Source organism: Crocodylus siamensis, chromosome 13, assembly GCF_052110815.1.
Source record: "Crocodylus siamensis isolate JL-2025a chromosome 13, ASM5211081v1, whole genome shotgun sequence".
In the NCBI taxonomy this organism is placed as follows: Eukaryota; Metazoa; Chordata; order Crocodylia; family Crocodylidae; genus Crocodylus; species Crocodylus siamensis.
In genome coordinates this window covers 4534376-4561721 of record NC_143407.1, presented here as the reverse complement: position 1 = coordinate 4561721, position 27346 = coordinate 4534376, and the positions used below count along the sequence as shown (strand labels likewise).

Here is a 27346-nt window from a genome sequence, read left to right as displayed (position 1 = left end):
CCTTCCCCCCCAGTGCCCCAATTCTGGAGGGCAATGGCAGGCTGAGGGCCTTTCTGCATTGCTCCATAGAGGCTGGCCCATGCCAGCACAAGATCATGACAATCCGGGGACCAGAGTGCAAGCTTCCAGCAGAGAGGAGGGATGGGACCGCTCACCCTGCCCACTCTGAGAGCCCATTCAGCTCTCAGGCTCTCTGCTGAGGCTGCTGGTGAAGGACCCCCTGCTAACGCCACTGAGACCCCAACCTGCTCGTGGGGGAAAGGGAGCATTTCCCAACAGAGAAGCAGCTGCTGGGCACCCACAGGCCCCACTGAAAGGCAGTGCGAGCTGGGTGCATAATTCCCATCCCTGCCTTCGAGAAGCTCCCCTGAAAATCTCTCCTTGGAATCCCTCCGTGGCCTGTGCATGACCCAGGATGTGGCGTCAGATCCAAAAGCGGCAACAAAACCCAAGGAACAAGGGGTGGGTTTAAGTTGGTGAGAAAACCCAGGTGCTGGCACAGGGTGAGACATCCGCTTGCCTCTCTGCACATCCAGCCTGGACCTTTCTCTTGGCAGAGGCACGTGGGATTACAGGTTCCTCCACCATTAACTCTTTGGAGCAGGGACGCTCACTGCCCTGGGCGTAGCACAGTGGGGCCCAAAAACAGCTATTGCAGCATCAGCGTTAAATCAGAATTAAGCTCCGAGATGAACAGACATTCATACGGGACAGAGAGAGAGTGTGGGCCGTGCAAAGAGGGTGCCCAGCCAGGGGGACAGCCGTAGCGCAGCCTGGCTCCCTACAGTCCTGCTTGCCCTCGGCTCTCCAAGTGGTGAGCAAACATTTGCCCCCAGTGGTTTACAGAAGGGGAAAGTGAGGCAAAGCAGCGGTGGAGGGAACTGAGGAGACGCAGCATGCTATCTGCTGGACCGCTTTCCTTCTCCAGAAACCAGGCACCAGTCAGTGCCCCCTTCCACGCGGCTCTGCTGCTCCGGTCAACAGTGCCGAGGACAATCCTGCTCCAGCGTTCCCTGCCTAGGGAGTTCCTGGCTCCACGTTATCTCTGCAGGATGCTGAAGGCAGCAGCCCTCCTGCCCTTTTTATCTGTGCTTGCAAAGCCAACAGCGTTTCCAGGGATTTGCTGCAGTTCCCACGGCCGGAGGGGGAGGGACCCTCCTCTGCACGTTGCTCTGAACGTGCTGTCCCTTAACCCCATTTCCTGGGAGTTTGCACAAGGCAGACGGTCAGCAGACTGATCTTTGCTGAACTTCAGAAATACCCTCGACTATCCCCTCAGTGCCAGGGAGGCTCAGGCAGTCAACAAAGGCCGTCACGGTTTGGATGTGGCTGCAGCTCCCCTGCACAGAGGGATGTGGGGGGCTGTAATGGAGGGTTTTTTCCATAGAGGAACTCCAGTTCATCCTACTGCTGCCTGGGACCTGGAGAGGGACGTACAAGAAGGTTGTTTGACCCCAGTCCTCTTTCCTGCCGTGGCAGGGGGTCAGACTCGATGATCTGCTCAGGTCCCTTCCGACCCTAGAAACTATGAAACTATGAAGAAGGTTGGTTCAGTCTTGCAAGCCCTAAGGAGAGCGAACCCGGCTCTCAGCTCCACTCACCACCTCTGTGTAGCAGTTTCAACAGGTGCAAAATGAGAGAAGCCATTTACCCAGCCCTGAGATCTGGGAACAAAAGATGCTACGAAGCGTTAATTAGACCTGCCTCTCAAGTGAGGAGGGCTTGCATAGGTGATTTTGGTCCGGGAGACTCCCGCGCCAATTAGAGACCCCTGGAAACACAACGCTGACCACAGAGCCCCTCTCCAACCCCATCTAAATGGGTCCGCTCTCCCACCCTCAACCACGAGGGCAGCTGGCTCATTTCCTACCTTCATCATAGTGACGCCTGGCTTCTGTGCCTGGCTTGGCCCTGGGAACCCCCTGGTACAGCCTTTCCCCAACGAAGTCCGTGTAGAACAACGTGAAAGTCATGAAGGCCATCCAGCTGCACAGCTCGGCCACAAAGAGCCGCTGGACCACCTTGGGGATGCGGCAGCAGAGGCCGTGCAGCCGTGGGACCAAGGTGCAGAGGTTCCTCGCGGCTTGCACCACGTGCCTCGCTTGCAGGAGGCTCTTGGAGACTCGGCAAGAGCAGCAGCTGGGAGACGAGGGCCTGGGGGAAGAGTCCTTCAGCGCAGGACCCATCAGCGCGTCCGTCCGTGCTGCTGCCTCCTCGGTCACAAAGAGGGTGGCCAGGACGCAACCGAGGAAGATGATGGCAAGGAGGCTGAAGAGGCACTTCTCCTGCCCGCCCAGGTAAGGGGCCAGGAAGCTATCGTCCCAGTCAATGGCTGGAAGCAGGTAGCCGATGCAGCCGCCCAGGCTGACCATGAAGGCGTACATGGAGAAGGCCTGCCGGCAGTTGTCGGGCTCCTGGAAGAGGTCCGAGAGCAAGGCCTCCAGGGGAGTGAAGCAGACCTGGCCGCAGAAGTCCAGCAAGCCAATGCCTAGGATGAGGAAGGCGATTTCCAGGGGGCGAGCGTCGAGGGCAAAGAGGCCCGCCAGGCGGGTGGCGTGGGGGATGGTGAAGAGGCTCAGCAGGACCCCCAGGCACAGGGCCCAGATGAAAGGCCGCCGTCGGCCATAGCTGCTCTGCCAATGGTCACTGGCGGAGCCGATCAGCGGGACGAAGACCAGGCCGAGGACAGGCCCGATCCCTGGAACGGAGACAGGCATGGTGTTACAGAGGAGCACGGGATCCGCGCTGCGTCAAGAGCCCGGGTGAGAGGCAGGGTCAAAGTGTTCACAAGTGACTAGCAACTATGGGAGCCCGAGTGACAAGGGACACCTTAAAAGATGCCCCCAATTGCCAGAAGAGGCCGAGCCCTCGTTTTCTGAAAACACGGCCCCTTCAAAGCGTCTCGGGTTGGGAGCCTGCCATCAGTCGCTTGTGAAAAAACCCTGGCCCCGATTTCTCCCTCCCTCCTAAGCAGAGTCGCTTGTACCCCGGAAACCAGCCACAACCCCACCGCAACCCCTCCTCCTTGGAGTTTATTAACAGCATGACCCAACAGCAGTCCTCCATGGAGGCCACACTTTGCAGGCCTGAAACCCCAGTCCTTGAGGGACTACTGTCCCTGTTTTAGAGAAGTGGGATGGAGGCAGGGAAACCTGCCAAAGCCCCACAGGCCATTGCGTAGCAGAGACAGGAGTATAACCCCAGAGTCCCGGCTCCCGGTGCCCTGCTCTAAATGACTCTTCCCCTACAATGAAGCAGTCTCAGCTGACTTCAGGATGCAGAGGAGCAAACCTCCGCTTCCCGATCTGCCCCCTGCCCTCAGAAACTGCAGGAAGGGTGAGCCCCTCTGGGAGAGTAAGAAGCCACCTACCCAAAACCATGGTCATGAACTTCTCCTCCACACCCACTTCCAGCAAGAGTGGGGGCACGTAGGTGATCCCGGCAGCCAGGCAGACCTCCAGCCCGAACGTCAGCGAGTTGACTAGCAAGAGCTGAGCCCTGCGGCTGTGGAAGAGCATGCTGACCCACGCTTTCTGAGCCATGCTGCCCCCGTGCTCCTTAGTTTTAGATGGCTACGTCAAGAGCACAGCAGCGTTGCAGCCGGCATTCCCCACAGCCAGACCCTAAGGTCTGGGGTCTCCCCTCCAGGTCCAGCGGGGAGACACTGGCTGCCATTTCTGTCGGCAGCAATCAAGCCGTCGCTCCTTCTGTCTTTTCGTGCAAGGTGTGGTCACTGCAGTGCAGAGCCCAGGCTCAGGCGGGCCAGCTTCAGACTCCGGGTCTCTCCCTCTGCTTTACGCTCTGCACTGTGGAGAAGGAAGAGAGCTCATTGGAAAGGACAGCCATCCACAGATCACCCATGCGAGTCCTTCCTAAGGGGCCCAAAGCCACAGAGCGAGTTCCTCGCACCCCTGAAGCACCACAGGGAAAGGAAAAACCTCGTGCACGGGGATATCCTGGACAGCCATCCCCAGGGTGCAGACTACGTGGACTGGCCTTTGCTGGCAGCATCACTTCTCCAAGGTCACAGGGCCAGGTTCACAGAGCTGCCAACCCCTGGAAGCCTCTTCCCCTTCACCATCGCTTGCTCCCCCTGTTCCTCTCTCCATCGTTTGCCCGGTAGCAGCACCCACTGCTGTGCAAACACAGCACGATCCTCAGAGAGGGTCCCTGCCCCGAAGAACTTGCATCTAAACTCATTTCTTTAGGCCCCAATCGCAGCATTAGCCACCAAGCCCTCTCCTTCCCACGCTTGGGCGGTGTGGCCTCCGTTTTCACCCACATCATTTCCCCACCTCTCTCGAGCAGTAGGTGCAGCTCAGCAGCTCCGATGAAGCCTCCTTTGTTTCACAGACACACCTGACCCAGTTTAACCCAGTGCGTGGCAATTACCTTAATCATGAGTACGACACCTGAGCCGACATCGCCCGCTGAGTCACCTGTTTTCTGCGTCCTCTCTCGTGTGCCAGAGCGATCGCAACGGAGATGGGCACTTTAACACCCCTGGAAGGTCTCGTGGCAAAGTTGCTAACTAGGTGCCTATGTGACCCTTACCAGGGTGGCATGAGGTCTGCTGAATATATACCCGGGCATCAAGCACTCAGGGGGATGTGGGTATAATAGGTCTCCAGGTCATAGAAGGCATACAAGATTAAGTGGCCTACCCAAGCAACACCCCAGGGAGTTTACACCAGAGCTGGGCACCAACCCAGGTGTCCCCAGGAGACCAAGGAGTGTTGAAGAGACCCAGAGAAGAATTACCCCTGGAAGAAGCAGAGGTAAACTGCACTGCTTTAGGTGCCATCTGTCCACACCAGTCCCAGGGTAACTGCTTGCAGGCTATAGCCTGCTCCCTTACCACCTAGCATGAGACACAGCAGTAGCCTCCTCCTCCGGGAGCGACTCCAGGACGGCTTCACATCTGCCCTTTCCAGATCGTGGTGTCATTTATAGCAGTTGAGGCTTCCTCTATGTCAGAGGGGTCAGAGAGATGGCCCGCTGGGCAGATCCCATCCACGGAGCCTCACGATCCGGCCTGCAGCCAGTCCCAGCCCCCAGCAGCCTGCAGAGGCTGGTCTTTCACCCCTCCTCACTTCCTGGGGTCTCTCCATTAAGTCTCATTTGCCAAAAAGAGGGAAGGGAGTCCAGAAGCATCTTTGAGGTCAACGCTTGCCACGAATTCAGCTTCCCAACAAAACAAGACCACGCCTGGCCCCTTTCAGGCCACATTTATGGGTGGGGGGGGAAAAAGGAGAAAAGCAGCTCATTCCAGCGCTGTGCTGGGCAGCCGAGCCGCTGCCCCGTGTTTGCAAAGGATCACCTCGCAGCGGGGGGCACGGGTCCTGCTGTAGCCCTGGGTAAAACCTCATGCATGAAACTGCCCCACAGTGCTCCCCCTCTGCACATCCATGCTGCCCATCCGCCTGCAACTTCAGAGTCCCTGGGCAAGCGCTACAGACTAGGCAGAGGGGGTTGAGAAACCTTTTTTGGAGGACGGGGCCAGAAGAGCCACCAGCCCTGGGGATGCCCCGATAAAGCTTTACAGCTAGGCAAACATCATTTCCAGCTTCTCCTTGCCACTGAAGGAGGAGCCTCTTCTCGCAAGCTAGGTCAAAGAGCCGGAGGTGGAATCAATCTAAGTAACGCGGCATAGTTTAGACTGGTAGCAAACAGACCTCGCATTCGCCCTTTGGTGAAGGGGTCACGTCTTAGACCGGGTTCTGCCATGTTTACACCAGCCTGCGTGCCGAACGTCTGTTGTCGCGGGTACAGACCAGTCTGCGCGCACCCAACTCCTGCTGTTATGAGTATAGACTGGTTTACAGTCACTTACGCCAGTAAAAGTGATGTCTGTACCTAGCCCCGGGGTTAAGAAGTTCGCGGGCTGTCATTTCCATCCTACTCATAATTAACACCAAGCGCTCTCTCCTGACTCACCCTCCAGCCCCCACACCTCCCCAGGGTTTCACGAGTTTTATATAAAATCGTTATTTTCCATGAGCTGTCTTCGAAAATTATACAGGAGGATGACCCAGACTGCCCCAGGATGAGAGAGAGAAATAGAAAGACCTGCACCGTGTGCTGAGAGCAGGTCGGCGGGAGGTGAGGCACCACACCGAGCAAGGGACCCCCATGGGTAGACCCCATGCTCACACGGCTCCCTCGAGTGCAGGGGGGATCCCACCTATGCGTAAGGGTGCTCCCATCTACAGCCACCGTAATCCAGGGCTTCAGGGCTTGCCTCCAACACCTCTCAACATTAGCCTCTTCTCATCGTTTTAGTTTCTAGGGTCGGAGGGGACCCGAGCAGATCATCGAGTCCGACCCCCTGCCACGGCAGGAAAGAGTACTGGGGTCAAACGACAGATAAACGGAGACATACACAGAGAGGCTGTACATGACTGGCCTGAAGTCAAACAGCAAGTTAGCTGGGAATAAAATCTAAATGTCTTGCTCTAGCAACACGACAACGCTTCCTAAAAGGGGAAAATCCAACAGCTCCTTGGGATGGGATATGCCGAACATGTCGGAGGCAAACAAGCAACCCTAACACCTGCGGCAGAAATACGACCCGCTCGGACGTGAGGCCCCAGGCCAAGCTCTGCGCCTTTGCGACGGGCAGCATTGGGACCAAAGCCCTCGACGGGCAACAGCAAGAGCCAGGCTCCCACGCTGCAAGTTGGGACAGGCTCTCTGCGGCTGGACACGAATGGGGCTGCCCACAATAGACACAGTCCGGGGTGGGGTGAGGTGCACGTTGCAGACACAGATGCACAGGTGCCCTGTAGCACAGACTTTAAAAAAATACAATACAATACAAGTTCTCACAGCCTCTCGCTGTTGCCACCCTCCCACTCCATCCCATGGACTCAAGCAGAGGGCGGGGTGGTGGCTCTGCCTGCCCTAGCACTTCAGGACAAGTCAGGGAGGTTTCATCTCTTGCAGCAGCAGAGAAGAGGTTTCCCTTCCCACCTCAGGCTCCCATTCAACTTGCTTAAGAAAATAAATCCCAGCGTATCCTGCAGCAAGAGCCAGCGCTCGGCACAGATCGCACACAGTGACCAGGCTGCAGGCAAAGCTGTGAGAGAGAGCGAAGCCTTTGCTGTTTAAAATGCACCTCGCTCAGGCATCCATTAGCCTCCTCTGTTTGTTAGCCTGCAGTTAAATACCTGTTCCTTTTGATCACAGAGGATCACATAAGGCTTGCTTAACTGGAAAGGACTTTCCACGAAGCCTGGAAAGAAGAGCAGAATCAAAGCACTGAGCTGGCAAAGGGGAAAAAAAACCCAACCACCTTGGAAATCCTGCAAGAACCAGCCTCACCCCCCAAAAGGATGTGCGCAACAAAACTTGAGACTTACTTCTTCCAAGCAGAGAAACCAACACGTGAACGCCCTCTTCCTACCCCGCAGCAGCCTGGTTCAACAAAGGCAGCCTGCCCCAGACAGAGCGCACTGGCTGAATAGGTACTTAAGTAGGGTTTGCAGACAGGGAGAGGTGGGGCCAGGCTGTTGGCACACACACCGCATTTGGTTTCAGGGCCCTCCCTGCCTCTGATCCCACTGACAACACAGAAGAGCTAGAGCATATTATTAGGATCGTGGTGCCTGAGCCTTTGCATGCAGGCAGCGTACAACCATCCGCCTACGGCGGATACCGCTCTTCTGCACACAGTTCTGCAGAGATGGACTCAGAAGCAAACCCCGCACCCATTCAGAAGAGGATCCCTGAAATTCATGCCCAGGATCTGCTCCAGCAGTAGTACTCAGCATCCTTCCTCCCTCCATCTCCAAACACTCTGGGCGAGCAAGAAAGGTTTGACATTGCTCCTCTTTCGCATGTCGCGGGAGTGACAGCAACCCGGTACGTCACAGGATCCCCGTGCCTTGCTACGACCTGCTCTCACGTGCCTGAAAGACGAGGACTGCAGCTGGCCCCTAATGCTGCAGCTCTTCCCTGCAAATGGACGCGCGTCTCCACAGAGCGCAGGGGTGCTTCTGCTCACGAGCAAGAGCTGGTGGGATGGGAGCGAAGGCAAGTGTCCTGCCTTCCGCCACCTCTCTCTCCGCTGAAAAGGGGCAACTCTTCCAGGCAGTGGAGACAGGTTTATTACACGGTATTATTTCTAAGACAATGAGATGCTCTCTTGAGTTTGCAGGTGCCAATTTGGCTCGAAATAACAGCCCCGGCTGCGAGACAGGCACTTATTTTAGTCTCCACCGGGGCAGGGTAGCTGGCAGACCATGAAGGGCTAAGCTCAACTCTGCTGCTTTTGAGGTCTGCCCCTAAAGAAAGATCCAGGCAGCGGTCCAAAGGAGCTACCAGCACAGGGACAGCGAGTGCCTAACAGACACGTTTGGAGGCCCATCATATCACAGTGATGCGGCGCACCAAATAACACTGCTTCTTTCTGGGGCGCTCGCTCTTGGCTGCTCCAGACGGGGTTGGAGGCGAGGACCGAGGTCCCATTCTCAGCTCTGTGACCTTGGCGAGTCACTTCCACATCTGGCAAGTCGGGACAGGACTTAACCCAGCCAAAGGCTCTGTGAAGGAGCGCCGAGGGATGACATCCAGTTCAGGAAAGGCAGGCCTCCCCTTCAGTGCGACCCTTCCCAGGTTTCAGTGCAGAGCTGAAAGGGGTGCCGCCTTTTCCACCACCCCGAGACTCTCACAAGCCTTAAGCCAAGATTGCGGGGGGGGGAGGAGGAGGTTTCTAAGCCTGCCAGCTGGACTAGGAGCAGCTTTTTTCCTCTCCCTCAGAGAAACAACAGACCAACTCGCGAAGGCCTGCTCACCTGGTAACCAGGTAGGTAGGCGGGTCTCGCTGCCGTCGGCAGGGAGGGCGCCGGGGGGAAACCGGCTTGCCGGCCAGACAAAGGGAAGTTCAGCTCTCCCCGGTGGAGGTGGCCAGGGATCCGCTTGGCCCGGATGCTTGGCATTCCTGCCGTCCCAAACTCTCCCTTCAGCTGTTTTTTCTCTCCCACTTCATGCACCCGGGGAACTACAGTCACAACCGATTGTGTCCATCTCAATGCCACGGACCGGACCAGAGTAACAATGAAGAAGGCACGCGAAGAAGGAGGAACGCATCCAGAACAAAAGTCAGGGGAAGCCATCCTTGGACGCGAACCTGTTTTGGATAACAGTCCCGGCACATCTTTAGATTCCTGCATTTCCCCCCGTTAATATCCTCTCCCTGCTCAAACCTGCCCAGCCATTTCAGGGGGGTACTTCCATTGCAGGAGTATGTAGGAGCCCCCACAAGACCAGACCCCTCTTGTGCCAGGTGCCGTACAAAGGACACAGGAGGCAAAGGGGGTCCCTGCTCCAGAGGGCTCACAACTTCTGTGTTAGACAGGAGGCAACGAAGCAACACTGAGTGTAGGGCCTAAGTCAGGCAACACGCAATCCCTGACACAAGTCACTCCTAAACTCTCCCTGTCTAACCACCATGTTAAAATACAGATTTGCCTTGTCCAAACTAGTGACATTTTTTAAGCCTGTTGTCAGACATGCTTTAATTCATACTTATCTCAATCTAAACAGACCCACAGGTCCCAAGGGGAGAAGGAATACACACAGTGTTACTAGATGCACGCGCGCACAAAAAAGCGCTCGCTATTCCTCCTGCCCTTGTGCTGCGAGTATGAAGAGCAGGTAAGCATTGCTCAGAAAGAAGGGGAATTATTTTTCTATTGGTCTCCCCTTAAAGATCTGGGGTAACAACTTGGCTGACAGATTTCTTGAAGCAACCGAATTTCTGATCATTTAAACACAATGAAGCAATGGGGAGTCCAATAATCCCAAACAGGAAACCAAGACTCTGGCCCGAACAGGAAGATCCTCAGGCACCGTCTCCATCAAGACATTTGAGGTTGTTACACAAATAAATCACTGACAAAGCCAACAGGTTACCTGCCCTGCTTGTCCCACAGCCTTTTTTCCTAGGGCTGTCACCTCTCACCAGTGCAGACTGGGAACGAGATGTTGCCAAACTGGAACGGCAGCCACTCGCAGGCAGGGCACAGGACTGTGCAGACAGCAACGCAACGAGAGAATCGGACCCAGCGACTCTGCGAACTCCCGAAGCTCTCTATTAACTTCTAACTTTATCATCCCCCCCCCCCGAGTCAAGGGGCAAAGGAAAGCAGCAAACAGATGCTGCGGTTCACACTGGTAGCATGTCACAGGTGGACGGCTGCTTTGACCAGAAAGGCCCAAAGCGCATTACGACCCTCCATCTTCCAGACAGGGAAACCCCAGGAGTTTCAAAGACGTGGTGGAGGTCAGCAAGTCCGTGGTGGAGTTGTAAACCTTTTCCTCCTGCAGCCTCAAGTTCCAGCCACGAGCTCAAGATGCTTCCCCGAAAGCTGCCCGAGCTCAGCGACATTTAAAAGGAGGACCAGAGCTGCAAACTACGCGGTGCCCGAAGCCGATACCAGGCAGCAGCTTTGGAAGGGAGGGAGCAGTAGGAGCATTGTCAGCAGCTGGGTTTCCATCGAGAACAGCACTTAGGTTTCCAGCTTTTGGAGCATCGCTTTATGACTGTTATTAATTCCCCGCGCTCCCAAAGTCCTCTGGAATAAAGAGTGGGAGAGAGCACAAGAGCGAGCGCTTAAGGAAGGCCTGTTCATACAGTGCCAGATCCCTTCACAGCTATCAGTGTCCATTCACTGCAGCTGAATGTGAAAGGCACCGTGGAGAATAGCTCTGGCAGGCTTGTGCGGGATGAAATGGAAAACTCACCTGACCTCCGCTGACCCCCCCTTCCCCTCCCAAATCTCCCTGACCCCTTTCAAAGTGGGTGGGGGGGGGAGGGAGTGGTCCTGGAAGAGTGGATGCAGGGAGCTGCAATGTATTTAACCTTTCTGAATGAACTCTGCATTTCCTTTGAGCTGGGGCTCCATTATATCAGCCTCTCCAGCTCAGTCCAGGGACGGAGAAGCACTCACCGCTGGAAATCCCTTCGATGCCCAACGCCAGGACCCAGGGAGGTTCCACCTCATTTCGCCCACCAGCCTGCAGCTGATCTGAGAGCAGAGCACAGCACAGAGCCTGGAGGGGATAATCCCGTGAGCAGGCTTGCTGCCACAGCCTGGGAGGCACTGGAAGGGGTCTTAGATGCGATCTGACCAAGAAGTGCTCTCAGACCTCGTGCCACGGCCGTAACCTCTTCCTTCCTTGCTTGCAGCAGCACTGAGAAGCCTCAAGCACGTCCGTGCCCCTACGGTGTTAGCTGCCACGCAAAAGCGCGGGAAGAGCCCCTACCCAAAGAGCTGGCAATCCAGACAGACAACGTTCCCCTTTGTGGATGGGAAGGAAAAGCAAAGAGAAAAAGAGGGAGGTTAGGGCTGGACTTCCAGATGCTCAGCAACTCTAGCCAGTGGCCACTTTCCAACGAGTTCAGGCGTCTACCTGCATCCAGCCTGCTGAGCTGGCGTGAAAACCCAGCTCTCAGCGACTCGTCCAAGCTCTGCTGAGTTTTAATCCACAAGGCTGTCCTCAGCCAACACACCGCCGTCTTCTACTGCAGCCACGGCCCCCTTGCCCTGATACTGCATCCAAACTTTCAGCGGGCGCCTCAGGTCTTCCTGGGCTGTTTCGCTCTCGTCAGCGCTGTAACTTCTGCCCCGGCCTCACGGGGCGGCTCTGCTTGGCTCTTATTCTGGTCTCCCCCCTTGCACGGACTGTCCCGTACTTCAAATGATGTCTCCCAACTGCCCACCTCGTTCTCACTTGTCCCCTGGGAATCCCATCCTCAGCCCCATTCTTCCAACAAGCTTCTCCTTGCGCCGGCTCCCGTGTAGCTCCATCTCATTTACAACCGCAAGAGGCTAGAGCCGTGTCTTCCCCCGCAGCGATGGGGCTACAGGACGAGAAGTGCCCAGAAGTAAAAATAAACTCCTGAATCTAATCTCAGTGCAGGCCGCACATTACTTATATGGAATAATGAGGAACAGCCATTAATTATGGCACGGCTACAACATGCCATCGTTACAGGATGTGTGATCACCACTGGGATGCCACCTCAGATACCCTGTCAGTGTTGGCTGAAGAGTAGCTTCAGGAAGGGGCAATTTAGGGCCCATCTTTTTGACAGGATTAAGCAGCTCCCCCCGCCCCAAATCTGCATGCGTGTCGGTGTGCAGGTGCGTGGTGGGGGGGGCACAGGTTATTAACAGCCAACAGCTGTTTCACGTGTATACACCAGGCTGGCCGCTGGATGCAGGTAGATCGTTTCAGCGCCGTTTAAAGCCTATTAGCCGTTACAACATGTTTTTGGGAGCGCTTGCACTGGAATGGTAGGATGGGGTCTAAAAGCAGGACGCAAGCACAGATGCACCACACAGGGCAGGGTGGGCGGAGCAGCACTTTATTCCTACATCATTCCCTCCACCTTTGAAAAGCACATTGTTGGAACTAAGGAGAGCCAGCAAGCCAGGTTTGCCCAATGGGGAAGCCAGGGCACGGGTCAGGAGAGCGGCTTGCTGAGTCGGCAGTGGAAGAAAAGAGCATCGTAGAAGATTAGGGTGGAAGAGCCCCCGGGAGCTCGCGCAGGGCCGTGACTGTCGCCCCTGTCCGGACCATCCCAACCGAGCACGTGCCTAAAAACTTCCAAGGATGGAGATGCCGCTACTCCTGCCAGCAGCATGTTATGCACAGCTATTAGCATCTGTGGTACAAAGGATGGTACGCAGCTTCTCGACGGAGCCCAGGGGATGGGGCCAAACTGACCTGACCCAGTCTGCTCCTTTCAGCGCCGGCCAGGCCAGGTCACCTGGCGAGCATCTGCCCCAGGTGAGAAACAATAACCGAGCCGAGGGTGGCATTCTGCATAACAATTCAGTGCCTCCAAGATGCCACTGGCTGTTAGGAAGAGACAAGGACAGATGCGGGGCTGCTCATGGTATTGCCGAGGTGCAGCCTGCAGCACAGAGATGGAGCGTGTCCCCGAGTGGATCAGGGGATCGACCCCCCTGCCCCTGCATTTCTTCCCTGCTTCGTGCTGGCTCCTTCGCGACGCCACGCCAGATATTCTGTCAGCCTCCGTCTTAACCCTCGCCCTCCGCAAGAACATCAAACAGGCAGCTCGGCTGCCTGCGGGGCTCCGCTGACCTCCTGCCCTGCTGCCCATTCCCTCTGTTCGGCTGACAAAGGAGACGCTCCTGCGAGGGAGGTTCTCTCGCACAGGGTTTAGCTTGCTGAACTCTGTCGTTCCCCGCCGCAACGCAGTGGGAAGATGCTGCAGCTACCAGAGCGGCCAGTTCGAGCCTGGCCCCGTTAAAACACGGACCACGCGTCTAGCTAGCGAGGCCAGAGGCCGGGCACTACGCAGAGCGCTTCCAGAGAGCAGGGCATCATGGACACATGCATGCCAGGACGCTGGAAGCACCCGTGTGCATCATTAACCATCTGCCAGGAGGCATCAGTGGCACGCTAGCTTATAGGGGTATCTTGGAGGAGCACAGAGAGGATGGCCTAGTAATTAGGATACTCTACTGCTGGTGAGAAGGAAACAGGGTATCGTGCCTATCGGTTCCACAACCGGCGCCCTCAAATCCTTGGGGGTGTCCAAAGCTTGAGCAGAGTTTTGTAGTTCAGGCCTGGTCCTCTCCAGGATACAGTCAAGAGAGGACTGATCCCAGGCCAGAGGGTCAACAGGAGGGGCTAGGGTCAGCCCAGGGCTGAAATGAACTGGCCAAGACACACCAGAGCTGAACTAGCCCCAAGAGGGGTCTTAAGGTGCTGCTGAGGGGATGGCAATTGCATTCAAGACCAGTACGACAGCCATGAACCATTTCACTTGCCCAGCACCAGCTTCTGCTCTGTTATTGGCAACGAGCACCTGCAGATCTCGTGTGAAGCCCATGATATCCCCATGCTGCGGCCACGGAAGCTATGCTGGCGCGTGGGAGGAGGGCTGGGAAACTGCAGGGCTGGCACAGACGTGCACGGAGACGGGTACCCATCTGCGAGAGGCGGTGATGGAGATGGAAGGAGGAGAGCTAAACTAGCAGGGAAGCAAGAGGGAGGAGCGAGCGCCGGCCATCCCCGCGGAAGTCAATGCTGCCGGCTCCTCGGCCTCAGAGCGCAGGAGAAGCCGGAGCAGGTGCGGACCACCACCCACCTCGGCCAGAACCCCCCCACCCCTTGCCGCTCGACTACATCTTCTTCCGAGGTCAGATGACTAGCTAGAGATCCACTCTGACTTGGCTCGTGCGGTCCTTGCTCCTTTTTCATTTCGAGAGATGAGCCCAAGTTTCCGAGTCCGGAGCCGAGTATCCTCAGGGACCAGGGAAACCGGGTCTGCCTGTACGCAGGTGCTGAGAGCATGCCCATCACCGTGGCATCTGGTCTCGCTGGGCCCTTCTCTCCTCCCTCCCCCTCTCGAGTTTTTATTATTAGCAAAAGAATAAAAATGTAAATTGAACTGAAAGGGGGTGGGGGGGGGAAAATAAGCCCCAGCCAGGTGCCCCCCTCCTCCGTGGTATGGTAACGGGTGCAGATTATATCCAGCACCACATGACCAGGGCCCCGTATTTATATGTCAGCGTGTAAAACCCACCCCGCTGAGCTGCCTTTTCTCTGCCTGCGGCTGGGGACTTCTGCTGCGCGTCTCGTCAAACAGACACACAAAGGGGATTAGGGAGATCTCTCAGCCCCGCAGAGTAATCCATCAAATTATCCCCTTGTTGGCGTTGCTGTCCTCTTCAAAAAGCCTCCAAAGGCTTTTAAAGGGGCTGAAATTGCACTTGAGCCTGAAACACTCCACCCAGCTGCTCCAACCCACCCTCACAATGGGCCAGTTGTAAACCGAATCCTGGGGAGCGGGGAGCGAGGAGAAAGACAGACACTGTTAAAAGGGCAGCAGCCTCCCCGCGGGTGAAAATCCAACAGGTGGCTCGGTCGGTACCCCTTCCCCTGCCTCCGCGTAGTCGCACGCACAGCGGCGCTCAGCGGGGCCAACAACCAAACCCCCCCCGCACACACGCCTGCACGGACACACACGGGCTCCGCCGTTCGGGGAAGGGCTCGTCGGGAAGCGTTCCTCCTGCCCCACCTGGCCCTTTGCAGCTCCACCGCCCCCAGGTCTGCACTGACACCCCAGAAGCTTCACTGTACCACCGCCACTGCGCGTCCCCGAGCCACTCGCAGCCAAGTGCTGGATTGTGAAACAAGGGAAGTCAGCAGCCAAAAAGCCCCCTCCCTACACCGAGCACGCACAAAAGCTCGTCTCTAAGCTTCCAACACTGGGTAGGAAGAGATTAGATTAATTACAGATGGCAAGAGGTGCCTCTTCCTCCCCATATCTCCCCCACCCCACCCCCTGCGGAGGTGTTTTTGCCCTTTTTGCTTCCCTGGGCAAAGGCTCTAAGGAGCAGCAGGGCAATGGCTCTTGCAGGGGAAGGGGCAGACAAGCGCATTTGCTTTTTCTTCTTGTGCAGATATTTAAACTGGCACAGAACACATGCAAAACAAAACTGTCCGGACCTGGCAGCAAGCGACTCCACCAGCGGCAGGGCAGTGACCAGCTGGGCCTGGAGAGTCCCTGGCTTTCAGAGTAAATGTGAGCCCAAGGTGACAGGATGAGGTTGATGCAGTGCTCAATCTGTACGCAGACAGAAGCAAGTCCCAAGCCTTTGGGATGATGTTAAAGGCTAATGCTACGCACCCTGGCAATGCTGTAAGAAGAGACTGTCATTGGGTCCAATCCAGGCCCAGTCTCAAGCAAGTCAAAGTTATCATCTAAGGCTGCCAAACCAGTTGGGTGGCCATCTGTCCCATTCCCCATGGACTTGTGTCCACATCGCAAAAGCCACCATTCCCCACTGCCCCATGACAGCGCCCACACTAGAGCCTCCCCTGTGACAGGCTGCCGCAGGACCAGCTACTGTGTCTACCCCACTCTTTTTGCTCCCCTTTTCCTATGGGGAGTTAAAAAAGTTTCCATTGAGTTGTTCGGAGCACACGGAGCATGAAGAGCTTGCCCCAGGGTTAAGCAGACAACTTCAGTCAGTTCGAACCTGCAGTGGATTTGGTTCACAGAGCCTACAAATAGGAGGTAGATGCATCTGTGGGACAGCATCTCCAGTGCCGTTGTCCCAGCCAGCCAGGCAGATGCACATACAGAGCAGAGCCAGGGAAAATGTGCAGCACGCCCTGATACACCAAGCCACCGATCGGAAACCAGCTCATCGCTCGATTCCACGATTAGAAACGTTTGAGTAATGAGAAAGCAGCGCGTGACCCAGGGACTCTGCACAGCCCCGCTGCCCTCCTCCCCAGACAGATACCTCATCCACTTAACATCACCCCATGGTGTCAAGAATCTCAAAAATGCAACAGGCTTAGAAAGGGCAGGCCGAAAATGGCAGCAGGAGAGGGCCCCTCCCTGCCAGCCGGGAACCGGCACAGCCAGTCCCAGAGCTGCGGGGTTGGAGGAAGTGTTACCACCATTCAGTCATTAGTTGTAAACTTTTTTGTTTTGTGGCCCCTCCATCTGACTAATTCGCGAAGGGCTCAAACGTCCCGAGCTGCTTGGACAAGGATCTGATGCTGCACCTTCCCCGACGGTTCTCCTATGGACATTTCTGCTTGGGAGTCCACACGCAGAACATCCTCTCTTGTACCCTGGAGCTATTCATAATAGGACAATGGTGAACCAGCCTCCAAACTTTTAGAAGGGGCAGGGGAATTTCACAGCCAGTCAGACCCACCTGGGCACACCCGTGGGACACGACAGGTCTCCACTGCCACAATCTCTGGTTACTTGTGTGAAACCCTGTGGGCTGTTGTGCAAGGGAACCATGCTGCACTGGCCAAAAAAAGAGTGGGAGGACAAGTGCTTATAAAAGTGCTTGCCCATCCGATTTCTGTTCCTAGAAAATCAACAGGAAGGGTCTAGGGCAATAGGAAGCAGAACTGAACTTCTCCGTTATGATGAGAAGGGGATGCTGCCTGACCAGGGACTTGACTCAGCAATGAGGTGGCACCATCCCTCTCAGCCCTCGGTGCATGACGGGAGCCACAGGATTTCTGCGCGCTGAACCAGTCCAGGCATGGGGTGTTTCTTAAGGACATGGAAACATCGTGGGGGCAGGTTGCTCAAGCACTCCTCGTGGCTGGTTTACGAGGAGCCAGAAGTTGCTACAGAAGGGCAGCATTTGAGCTCTTCCACCCCCAGTTCCTCGACTTGTTAAGGGAGACTATTCACAACTTCCTCGGACCGGTGCAAGGCTGAAGAGCTCGGCTGCTGGGACTGGTGGCAAAAGGGTGCGACAGCCTCATAATAATCACCCCTGTGGGCAATTAAGTAATAGCAATGACGCTCCAGTTGCACTTCCTCCAAAGGGAGCCCCATTGCAAGGCTAGAAGGCACTGGGTGCAAGCAGGTCTTCAGGATGAGGGCAATTCCCACCCCAACCCCCTGCAACACAACCTCTTCTAGACACCAAGGACCACCGCTATCCAAAAACTTTGCATGAGATGGCATGGAGAGGAAGACAATGCTAGAGAGCCCTCTCTGCTTGAAGTTTCCAGAGCATGACCTTGTGCTCTTCCCCAGAGGATGCACTTTGAATCCTAGACACACACAGAACTAATGGGCTCCTTTGTGACCACATGGTAGTTAGTACATTTTTTCATGGTAATTTTCTGGTCCGCAATTCCAGTTATTTGTGTCCCTGCTGGAGGAGTTTGATGCTAACATATCTCTCAATGAGCCCTTTGACCTCTGCCGACAGGTCGGTGGTTTTCTCCCTCTCTGTTTTCAGTCTCTGAAATGAGGTCATGGCTTTGAAAAGGACAAAGAGTCTTTGCAGTTTGAGGAATAGCCTCAAGGCAGCTGGAAGTGGGGGGGGGGGACTCCCATCCATCATATCAGACCAAAGCGAGTGTGCGAGCGGCAGGTGAACGAGGCTCTAGACCACAGCTCTCCTTGGACTGTCTTGGGTCCAACCTCCATCTGAAAAGGAGCTGTTTTGGGAACGGCCTTTATAGCCTCAGCAGCCTCTTCTGTGTTAATTAAGGTTATAATGGTTCTAGCATCATTACAGCTGGTTGGAGATCTAGCATCAAAACACTGACAAAAAGAAGAAAGAAAAAAAAAAGCATTTTGGACAAAAATTGTAGTTTTTATGGTGATTGAAAATTTCCAGTCTCTTTGGTAAAAGCAAAAAATGGAAACCATTGATTTAATTTTTACCAACGATATAAAGTTTCATGAAAAAACAGAAAGATCGTCATGGACTTCTGGGGGGGGGGGGGGCGGTGGACTTTGACCTGACATTTTTTAGCCTGGAATTCACTCCAGGTTTCCTGTTGGCTCTACATACCCGCAAGAAATGTTCCCATTTTTCTAAAGGGGCTTCAAGCTGAGATTTTCAAAGGGGCCTCAGAAGAGAGACGCATCAACCCTTCCCACAGCCAATAAGAACTAAACTCTCTGCTCCTATTGACACTCCTCCGGAGAAAAAAAAATATCAGCCTTAATTATTAGGTCAATGATAATTATGCAAGGAAGGTCAGCTGCCAAGTTCAAATCCAGGGTTCTCCCTAGCAGAGGAGCATCCCAAGCCAGGGGCTTGCTGCGCATGGCTAATTTGCTTGCGTTAAACTCATACAAAGTGAGCTGTGTTAGTGCTGAACACTTCTGATGGGGAAGAGGGAGGCGGAACACTAGTTACCTATTTACCATGCTTTTAAACAACTCCCACCACTGTGCTGCACTGGCGAAGGGTAAACGAACGGGCCTCCATGTCAGGCAGTCTCTGGGAAAGAGTTTTCTCTCTTACCGGCCTCCAATCACTTTGCCCATACTTTCCAGATGAACGTGCAATGGGACACAGGTGAAACGTAATGTCTCCTAGCTAAAAGGGAGGCGCGCACCCAATGGAAAAGAGGGGACATCACCAGGGATGACTATATGCAGTCGCTCGGGGATGCAGGGGGGCAGTCAGGGCGGCCAAGGCAGAGATGGGACTGGGACTAGCTTCCCGGATTAAGGACAACAAGAAGTCCTTCTTTAAATACACAGGGGGTAAAAAGAAGGTCCCGGGTAATGCGGGGCCCTCGCAGGACGTGTCGGGAAACTTGGTCGTCACACCAGACGGCAAAGCTAACATGTTTAACGATTTTTTTTGCCTCCGCCTTCCTAAGCAGGGACCGGAACAGCCACCTCCCTGCTGGGCCCCCTCGGGCCCCGGGGGAGGCACACCTGGGCCACGGGTTAGCGAGGAACTAGTTAGGGAGCTTCTGGAGGGACTGGACGTATTCAAGTCAGCCGGTCCAGATGATCTCCACCCTAGAGTACTAAAGGAATTGGCCGAGGTCATTGCAGGACCCCTGGCCCGGCTGTACGAGCACTGGTGGGGCTCTGGTGTGGTGCCAGAGGACTGGAAGAGGCCAACGTGGCTCCCACCTTCAAAAAGGGGAAGAAGGAGGACCTGGGGAACTATAGGCCAGTTAGTCTTACTTTGATCCTAGGCAAGCTGCTCGAGAAAATTATGCTGGCACACGTCCATGAGGGGCCAGCAGGGGACTTCATGCTCAGGGCAACCACCACGGGTTCATCAGCGGCAGGTCCTGTCACACCAACCTGGTGGCCTTCTACGACCAGGTCACCAAACCCTCAGACGCAGGGGGAGCAGTGGACATCGTCTTCCTGGACTTTTGGAGGCCTTTGACACTGTCTCTCACCCCGTTCTCATTAAGAAACTGGGGGCTGCGGTGTCGACCCCACACAGTCAGATGTGTTGCCAACCGGCGGGAGGGCCGCACCCAGAGAGCGGTGATGGACGGGTCATGTCAGACCTGGGGGGACGTGGGCAGTGGGGTCCCCCGGGGCTCGGTCCTCGGGCCCGCCCTGTTCAACATCTTCATCAGAGACTTGGGTATGGGGGAAAAAAAGCACCTGTTCAAATTTGCTGATGACACTAAGATGTGGGGGACGTGGGCACGCTGGAAGGGAGGAACAGGCTGCAATCAGACCTAGACAGGTTACAGGGGTGGGCGGATGAGAACAGGATGGGATTCAACACCGACAAGTGCCAGGTGCTGCGCCGGGGGAGGAAGAGCCAGCACCATCCCTACAGGCTGGGGACTCCCTTCTCGGCAGGGCAGAGGCAGAAAAGGATCTTGGAGTCATCACTGATGCCACGATGAACATGGGCCGGCAGCGTGGGGACGCGGTCAGGAAGGCCACCCGCACCTTGTCGTGCATCTCGAGCAGGTCCGGGGTGGTGATCCTCCCCCTCTATGCGGCACTGGTCAGGCCGCTGCTGGAGGACTGCGTCCGGCTCTGGGCGCCGCACTTCAGGAGGGATGTGGACAGCATGGAGAGGGTCCAGAGGAGGCCACTCGCATGATCGGGGGCAGCAGGGCAGGCCCTACGAGGAGAGGCGACGGGACCTGAACCTGTTCAGCCTCCACAAAAGAAGGCTGAGGGGGGATCTAGTGGCCTGTTACAAACTAGTCAGGGGGGACCAGCAGGCACTGGGGGGTCCCTGTTCCCCCGAGCACCGCCAGGAGTGACCAGGAATAACGGGCACAAGCTGGCAGAGGGCAGGTTCAGACTAGACATCAGGAGGCGCGACTTCACGGTCAGGGCGGCCAGGGTCTGGGACCAACTTCCAAGAGAAGTGGTGCAGGCTCCTGCCCTGGGGGTGTTTAAGAGGAGGTTGGATGAACACCTTGCTGGGGTCGTTTGACCCCAGTACTCTTTCCTGCCATGGCAGGGGGCCGGACTCCATGATCTGCTCGGGTCCCTTCCGACCCTAGAAACTACGAAAGCCCTTGTCGGTAACCGATGTTCCTGTGCTACCTTTAGCACACACGGGTCATCTCAGGCAGCAGGTTCCAGTACTGCAAGGGCTGCCCATTTCCCCTGTGCCTACATGCAGCTACAAAGCACCACGTCCGTGCTGCCTCTTAAGTGCATGGGAGTAGGGGGTTTGTGGCTGTCATCTAAGGCCAACTCAGCTGCACAACGGCATGTGCGTACTAGCGTCCCAGAGCAATTTAGCCCACCAAAGGGAACAGCTTGAGTTCGCTGCTCTTGCCTACGAGGCTCGCGCCCGGCTACGAACATTGGCTACAGACAATGAATGAATGGGAGGGTCTGGAGGAGCACAAATAGACTGTGTTCATCAAAACCAAAGATGAAAAAGGCCCTATTGAGGCCTCTTCCCCCCCAGGGGCCAAGGCAGGATTTCTCCCTACAGTACATTCTTGAGAACTGGTTTGATGCGCCTTGAGCATTGATGCAATGAGCATTTCTCATGGGGCGCGATGCCGTGGTCGAACAGATTTCCAAGCGGGTTCTTTCCTCAGGACCAAGCACCAGTTCTCCCCCTCCCCTGCTGTCTACTATGGCTCCCAGTAAACCCACTACAATTTCTTTGCATCTCTCCACTTCGTTGCAACTTCCAGCACTGGTTGGTAGTTACACCCAGCATTGTGCAGCCCAGGTCTACTTAATGCAGCCATAAACACCCATCCTTCCAGCCACTACTCTTTTCATTTGCTCTTCTGTGCACCACCGGCATTTCAAACATAGCACCGAGGCTTCCTGCTTCAGGAGTTTCAGACATCAGTGAGGCACTAGGAGATTCCCCACAAACACAGCAAAGGTACCTCACCATCCTCCTTCAAACCCCTTCTTCGCAGGGACACCTACAAAAAACCTCACGGTTAAGTTTACCAAGGCTGCCGCATCCTTGTCTGCTCCACTGCCCGTATCCGCCTGTTCTCCCTCGTCTTAAGACTTAAATGGTAAAGTCCCTCAGGCTTTACAATGATCATTGTCCCCTTCTGTCTTTTTGGGCTATGTTTTCACGGCACCTCGCACGATAGGCTCCAGGGCCATCCCTGGGGTGCCCAGTTACTACAATAAAAACGCTGAGGTGAGAAGAGCGAAGGTGCTGGTAGGTGGTGCTCAAAGAATATGTGACGTGACCCCCAGTTTTGCAGGAGCCGGAGAATACTCTGCACTGCAAAGGCACAAAGGAAGCTATGTCCCACTCTCACAAGAAGGCTCTCTTGTATGAGAAAGGCCCAATCCGTGCCTGGAGACTTAAAGCCTTGCAAGTGAAATCTTGCTTCTGCTGAAGAGAGACAACAAGACCCTCTTTGAAAGCAATGTTGTCCGGAGGATCAGGTTCTAAGTATTGTGTCTAATCTAACAGCTAGCAGCAGGCAGGAGAGACCCAAACTGCGCTGGCCTCCAGTTTTGATGACGGCACCGCAGGTTCGAATCCTAGCAGGGCCGACCTAGCCAGTCATCTTCCCTCGGTATAGGAGGTACTCTGCTGGGTGGATCTTTTCACAGGAAGCCTTTACGTTCTAGGCACCACGAGAAAGAGAGCCATTCACACTGACTTATGCTGGCCCCCAGTTAACTCTACATGAACAGTGGTATTTTTCCAGTGCCACCAGCTTACAGGATTTTAACCACAAGTCTTACGATATCTGGTACTTTTCTCAGATCCTGGAGACATGCGATCATGTGAGAATTTCAGCCTTCATTCAGATAAAAAAGGAAGTCTCTAGCCTTTCTGCTAGAAGATAAGAGCTTGAAAACGTGATGCCTAAAACCAACAAACAGAAAGACCCAAAGTACATTCTATAAAGCAATGCAATTTCAATTCGTCTCATGGCGTTTGGGGACCGAGGCAAGATTTTTGAACTTCTGGAACCAGCAATTCGGAGATCCTGGGCCTAAATCACTGGAAGTAGACGCTTTCCTAGATAACTGAAGGTCAGAGCCACATGTTGCTGCCATGGCAGCCTCACCATAGACACAGAACAAGGTCCTGGCAACTGAACTTACACTCACGGCTTCACAACATGCACATTTAGAGGAAAAGAAAAACGTCCCCGGAGATCAAGCACCAGCGTGTTCCAACCTCCCTCCATCCAACACACAGAAGCCATTCGGGCTATGCGCCTATATTACATTCCTTATTTTTCCAGACAATATTCGCAGGGTCTGCTTTTTCTCTCCTGCAGACTGGCAAAACGCAAGACAAATATTTTCAGATTAAAAACAGGAACTGTTGATGTTTGACGATAGGAAGGCCACCAGCTTAAAGATCACCAAAGAACAGCTCCAAAGTGCAAAAGCCACTTTTTGCGGTTGCATGCAGCCGGGGTGCATGATCAAGCCCCTGGGTGGCTTAGACGTGGAACGCGCAAGCACCTCTCCTTGGTGCTATTAGTGCAGACCCTCTCAGAGATGCTGTTAATTCTGCCACCTTTGTAGTAAAGGGCAGTACCGGACAGCACAGGCGGTCCCCTGCAAACACAGAGACCCTCAAAACAGCTAGGCCACATCAGCTTGCTAGCTCCCACCTTGGGACTGCAGAAGACCCCTTTTTCTTTCCCTCCCGAGGTTCTGTGCATGTGGAAATACTGAAGTTTATGTTAGGATATGCAAATGCATACTTCTAGAGTGTTTTCCTAGTGCATTAGTTCATAAATGACTCGGACCATTCTCAGGTTTCACAAGGCACAGGTCCTCTCACAGGGACCTTCCCTGCCTGACTCCCTACCTCAGCCCTGCTTCTTCTTCTGCAGAAAGAGCACCCGGAGCAGCAGAGGTGGGAATAGACAAGCCAAGAGCAGCTTTTTCTGTTGCTGTTTCCATTTTGGCATTTTCAACTGATTCACTGCTTGCAACCTTTCTCCTCTCCCCTTCCATCACTTCACTTCTGTCCCATTCCTGGTCAAGAAATGATGAATGTTGAAGTGGCACTGGAGAAACACCTTCCCCCCTGCAACACGGCCTTGTGGTTTTGCAAGCAAGCATGGTCATGAAGCCTGGTGCCGGGAGGCAGGTTGTCTAAAGGACCGCTCCAGGCTTGGTGAGGAGGACCACATTGGAAATTTCACTCCCCCGGCACAACGCAACTCCCCACAGGAACAGCAAAGTTGTCTGTGGAGCAAAACGAACCTGCCTGCCGGCCAGAGACAGCAGAGCAAAATGCCCTAGGTACTAAGGACCATCATACTCATTTTCCACTCCAATCCTGCATGTATTTCTCAGCCTTGCCTTCTCCGCGGTAAGATGAGGACAATATGGATGCGAAAGAGTGAAAAAAATAAACCACCAACCAGCCCAACCAAGTCAAAATACCGCCTCGCACTAGCTTCTCCGCCCTAGAGAATATCCAGAATATAATCTTAGAAGGCATAAACCACTAAACTCACAGAGGACTACAGCGCAGGAGGGCACGTCACCGTACTGTTACGATCCCGTCTTCTTCAATGCATGTTCCCAGGATTTGCCAGGCAGGCTCACCCCAGCTAGTCAGCCCAGTCCAGAATCCCGTCCCTCAGCTCGCGCGTCTTGTGAAGGCGCCGAGATGCCCAGCCCGGACTAGGCTGACTCGCCGGGGCGAGCCTGCCTGGGAACAAGCATTGAAGAAGACAGGATCGTAAGAGTACGGCGACTGCGCTGTAGTCCTCTGAAGCACGCCCACTCCTCAAAGGGCAGGGGAGGCTGCAAGCACAACTCTGCACTCTCCCACCCGCGTTGCAGTCTAACTCAACGGAAGGGAGCGGAGTAAGACTGGCATGGCCAAGCCATGGGCCAGGGGGTTACTGGTTTTATACACGCAAGAGTAGCCTATGTGATAGGTTGTCATAGGAGAGCATCAGTCGCAACGGGTGAGAACCTGGCCCCCTTGACGTCAAGGGGAATTACACCACTGACTTCAGCAGAGCCAGGATTTTGCCCACACCGCTCATCCACCGCATGGGGCTAGAAGGAAAAGCACCATTGTTTTAATTCAGTGGTTTTAAAAAAAAAAAAAAAAAAAGGTCGAATTTGGGAACCCCTAAAAAGGTGTCACATGCAGGTGCAGACCCCTTTGAAAATTTCCAATGGGGGTGCAAGTGTGGGCGTTCGCACACTTCTGTTTGATCCTAGCCATCTTTCATCACAGCACACCCAGCTCCAACCCAGGGATGACTTCAGGGAAATGGTGAACTTCAAATGAAGGGCAAACACTGGACTTGGCAGTGCTCCACAGAGACCTACACGAGCAGATGAGCAGAATAAGAGTTTACATGAGACACCCATGTCCCACAGCTACTCAAAAAACCCCCAAACAGACGCAGGCTCCATGCCAGGCTGTACAGCTTCTCTCACGATTCAGAAGTGACGGGAGTCCTTGTGATTTATGTACCGAGTGTCTTTTCGAAGACGTGAACTGCAAAAAGCAGCAAATTGCACTTCCCCTCTCACCCCAAGACATTGCTGATGGGAGTTTTCTTCCCAGGCGGTAGCGCTTTCTGCAGAATCTGACGTTACTCTCCATTGCCCTAAACCGATAACGGCACCCACAGGTCTCCCTGGGAACGTACACAGGCGTACCTCGGAGATACTGCGGGTTCGGTTCCAGACCACCGCAATAAAGCGAATATCGCAATAAAGCGAGCCACACGAATTTTTTGGTTTCCCAGTGCATATAAAAGTTATGTTTACACTATACTGTAGTCTACTAAGCGTGCAATAGCATTATGTCTAAAAAAAACAATGTACATACCTTAATTAAAAAATATTTTATTGCTAAAAAATGCCAAGTGAGCAAATGCTGTTGGAAAAATGGCGCCGATAGACTTGCTCGATGCAGGGTTGCCACAAACCTTCAATTTGTAAAAAACGCAATATCTGCGAAGCGCAATAAAATGAGGTATGCCTGTATTCTATTCACAGCTATGTACAAGTAACACCCCTTGCTATCTCTGGGCACTGACTGAAACTATAAGACTGGAGCTCACATCCTAGAAGATTTCTTTATCTCTCCGGTTAAGCACCTTCCTGTGCTTTAAAACAACAGATCCGCTTCCTTCGCCACGGCAGGACAAGACATGAGAACGGGACTGCCATGCAGGATCAGACCCTCAGTCTGGTCCCCCGCTCCCCCCGCAGCAGTGCCAAGCAGCACCAGCAGCTTTGAGCAAGCCCCGCAGTAGACAGTAGCAGATAAAAGTCCCCACAGGGAAAAAAAAAGTTTCCTTCTCTCTCTCACACATATTGGTACAGGTCAATTTATCCCTTGAAACCTGAAGTTCTCTCTCCCTTGCAAAGCTCTCAATTCTTTATTTGCCCAGGCCATTTGTTATTAATCCGGGATATCTCTGTGACCCGGAGCAATTAGATCATCCTTTTTCAAGCCCCGAGAGGTTCTTGGCCTCTCTGATGTTTTGTGCCAGTAACTTCCAAGCACACGCAGCCCTGCGACCCCCGCCGCCCCACCACGCCACTGCCCACAGGCGGAACGGGAGCACAAGCCCAGGAGAAGATGCAGGACGCAGGCAGGTGACGCCTACTGCTCCATGCTGATGAGAAACAAGGACCGTCAGCATTGTGGTAACAAAGGAGCCAGTCACAGGTGAGCGAGTGAAATGTTCAGAAACGCCGAAGTGACTTAGGTGCCTAAGTCACCGGGGCACTGTTGGCTATTTAACCCAGTATTTGTTTCCAATAATTCCCCAGTTCAGCCTGGATCTCGCCTCTCACTCTCCCTTGCGCACCCGCGAAACCTGGAGGAGGGCGAGGCCGAACCGCGCGGCACCTGCGCGCAGGCTGGTGCTCCCCTGCAGGCAGCCGCGGCCCCGCGGGGCGGGGAGTGCTGCCCCGGCACCCCGCTGCAGGGAGGAGCTGAAGCCGCGCCACGGCCGGGACGAAAAGCCGTCGCCCGACCTGCTCCAGGCCGGCCCCGCGGGGGCGCAGCTCGGGCACCGGGCGGGGGCGCGGGGGCCCCGGCCCCGACTGGCGAGCTGCTCCGCGCCGCACGCCGCCCTCTCCCCGCGAGGGGCCAGAGAGCCGGCCGGCCGGCCCCGCCGCGGGTCTGCTCAGCGCTCGCCCCCCGCGCGCTGCCCCGTCCTCGCCCTGCTGCAGGGAGCTTCGCCAGCGCCCGGAGCACGGCGACGGCCCGCCCGCCCGCCCGCACACCCACCTACCTACCCACCTACCTCGCCGCTCCGCTCCGCCGGCGCCCGCCGGGTCGGGTCGGGTCGGGTCGGCGCGGCCCCGCCGCCCTTTAAAGCGCCGGTGCCGGCCAGCGAGCATGCGCCGCCGCGGGCGGGGCGCGGGCAGCGGGGCGCTGCGCCCCGGGCAGCCCCGCCCCCGCCCCGCCCCGCCCCGCCCCCGCGGGCCCGCCCGTGCGCGCTGCGCGCTTCTCCGCGCAGAGCAGCTAGATCTGTAACAGATATTATAGACAATGTACATTATAGACCTAGCTCTCTCTAGCTAGAATATACCTGCTATAATTGCCTTGGAAATATAATGGATATATATATAGAGAAAGAGAGAGGTATATCTATCTATATAGACATACAT

General features: G+C 55.1%; 1 protein-coding gene across 2 annotated transcripts in view; it reads right to left on the bottom strand.

The window, feature by feature from the left end:
* Positions 1–27059, bottom strand: part of SLC45A3 (solute carrier family 45 member 3) — a 37113-nt gene extending 10054 nt beyond the window's left edge. The window contains exons 1-3 of one of the 2 annotated variants that reach the window (XM_090025530.1): positions 26980–27059; positions 3371–3806; positions 1871–2698 (exon numbers count right to left, since the gene is read on the bottom strand). In XM_090025530.1, the coding sequence (XP_089881656.1) occupies positions 1871–2698; positions 3371–3542 (1000 nt within the window). In that variant the 5' untranslated portion in view covers positions 3543–3806; positions 26980–27059. Of the gene's footprint in view, positions 1–1870; positions 2699–3370; positions 3807–7361; positions 7523–26979 lie in introns of those variants that run through there. The other variant, XM_090025529.1, reaches the window with a different exon arrangement.
* Between the last annotated feature and the right edge of the window lie 287 nt (positions 27060–27346).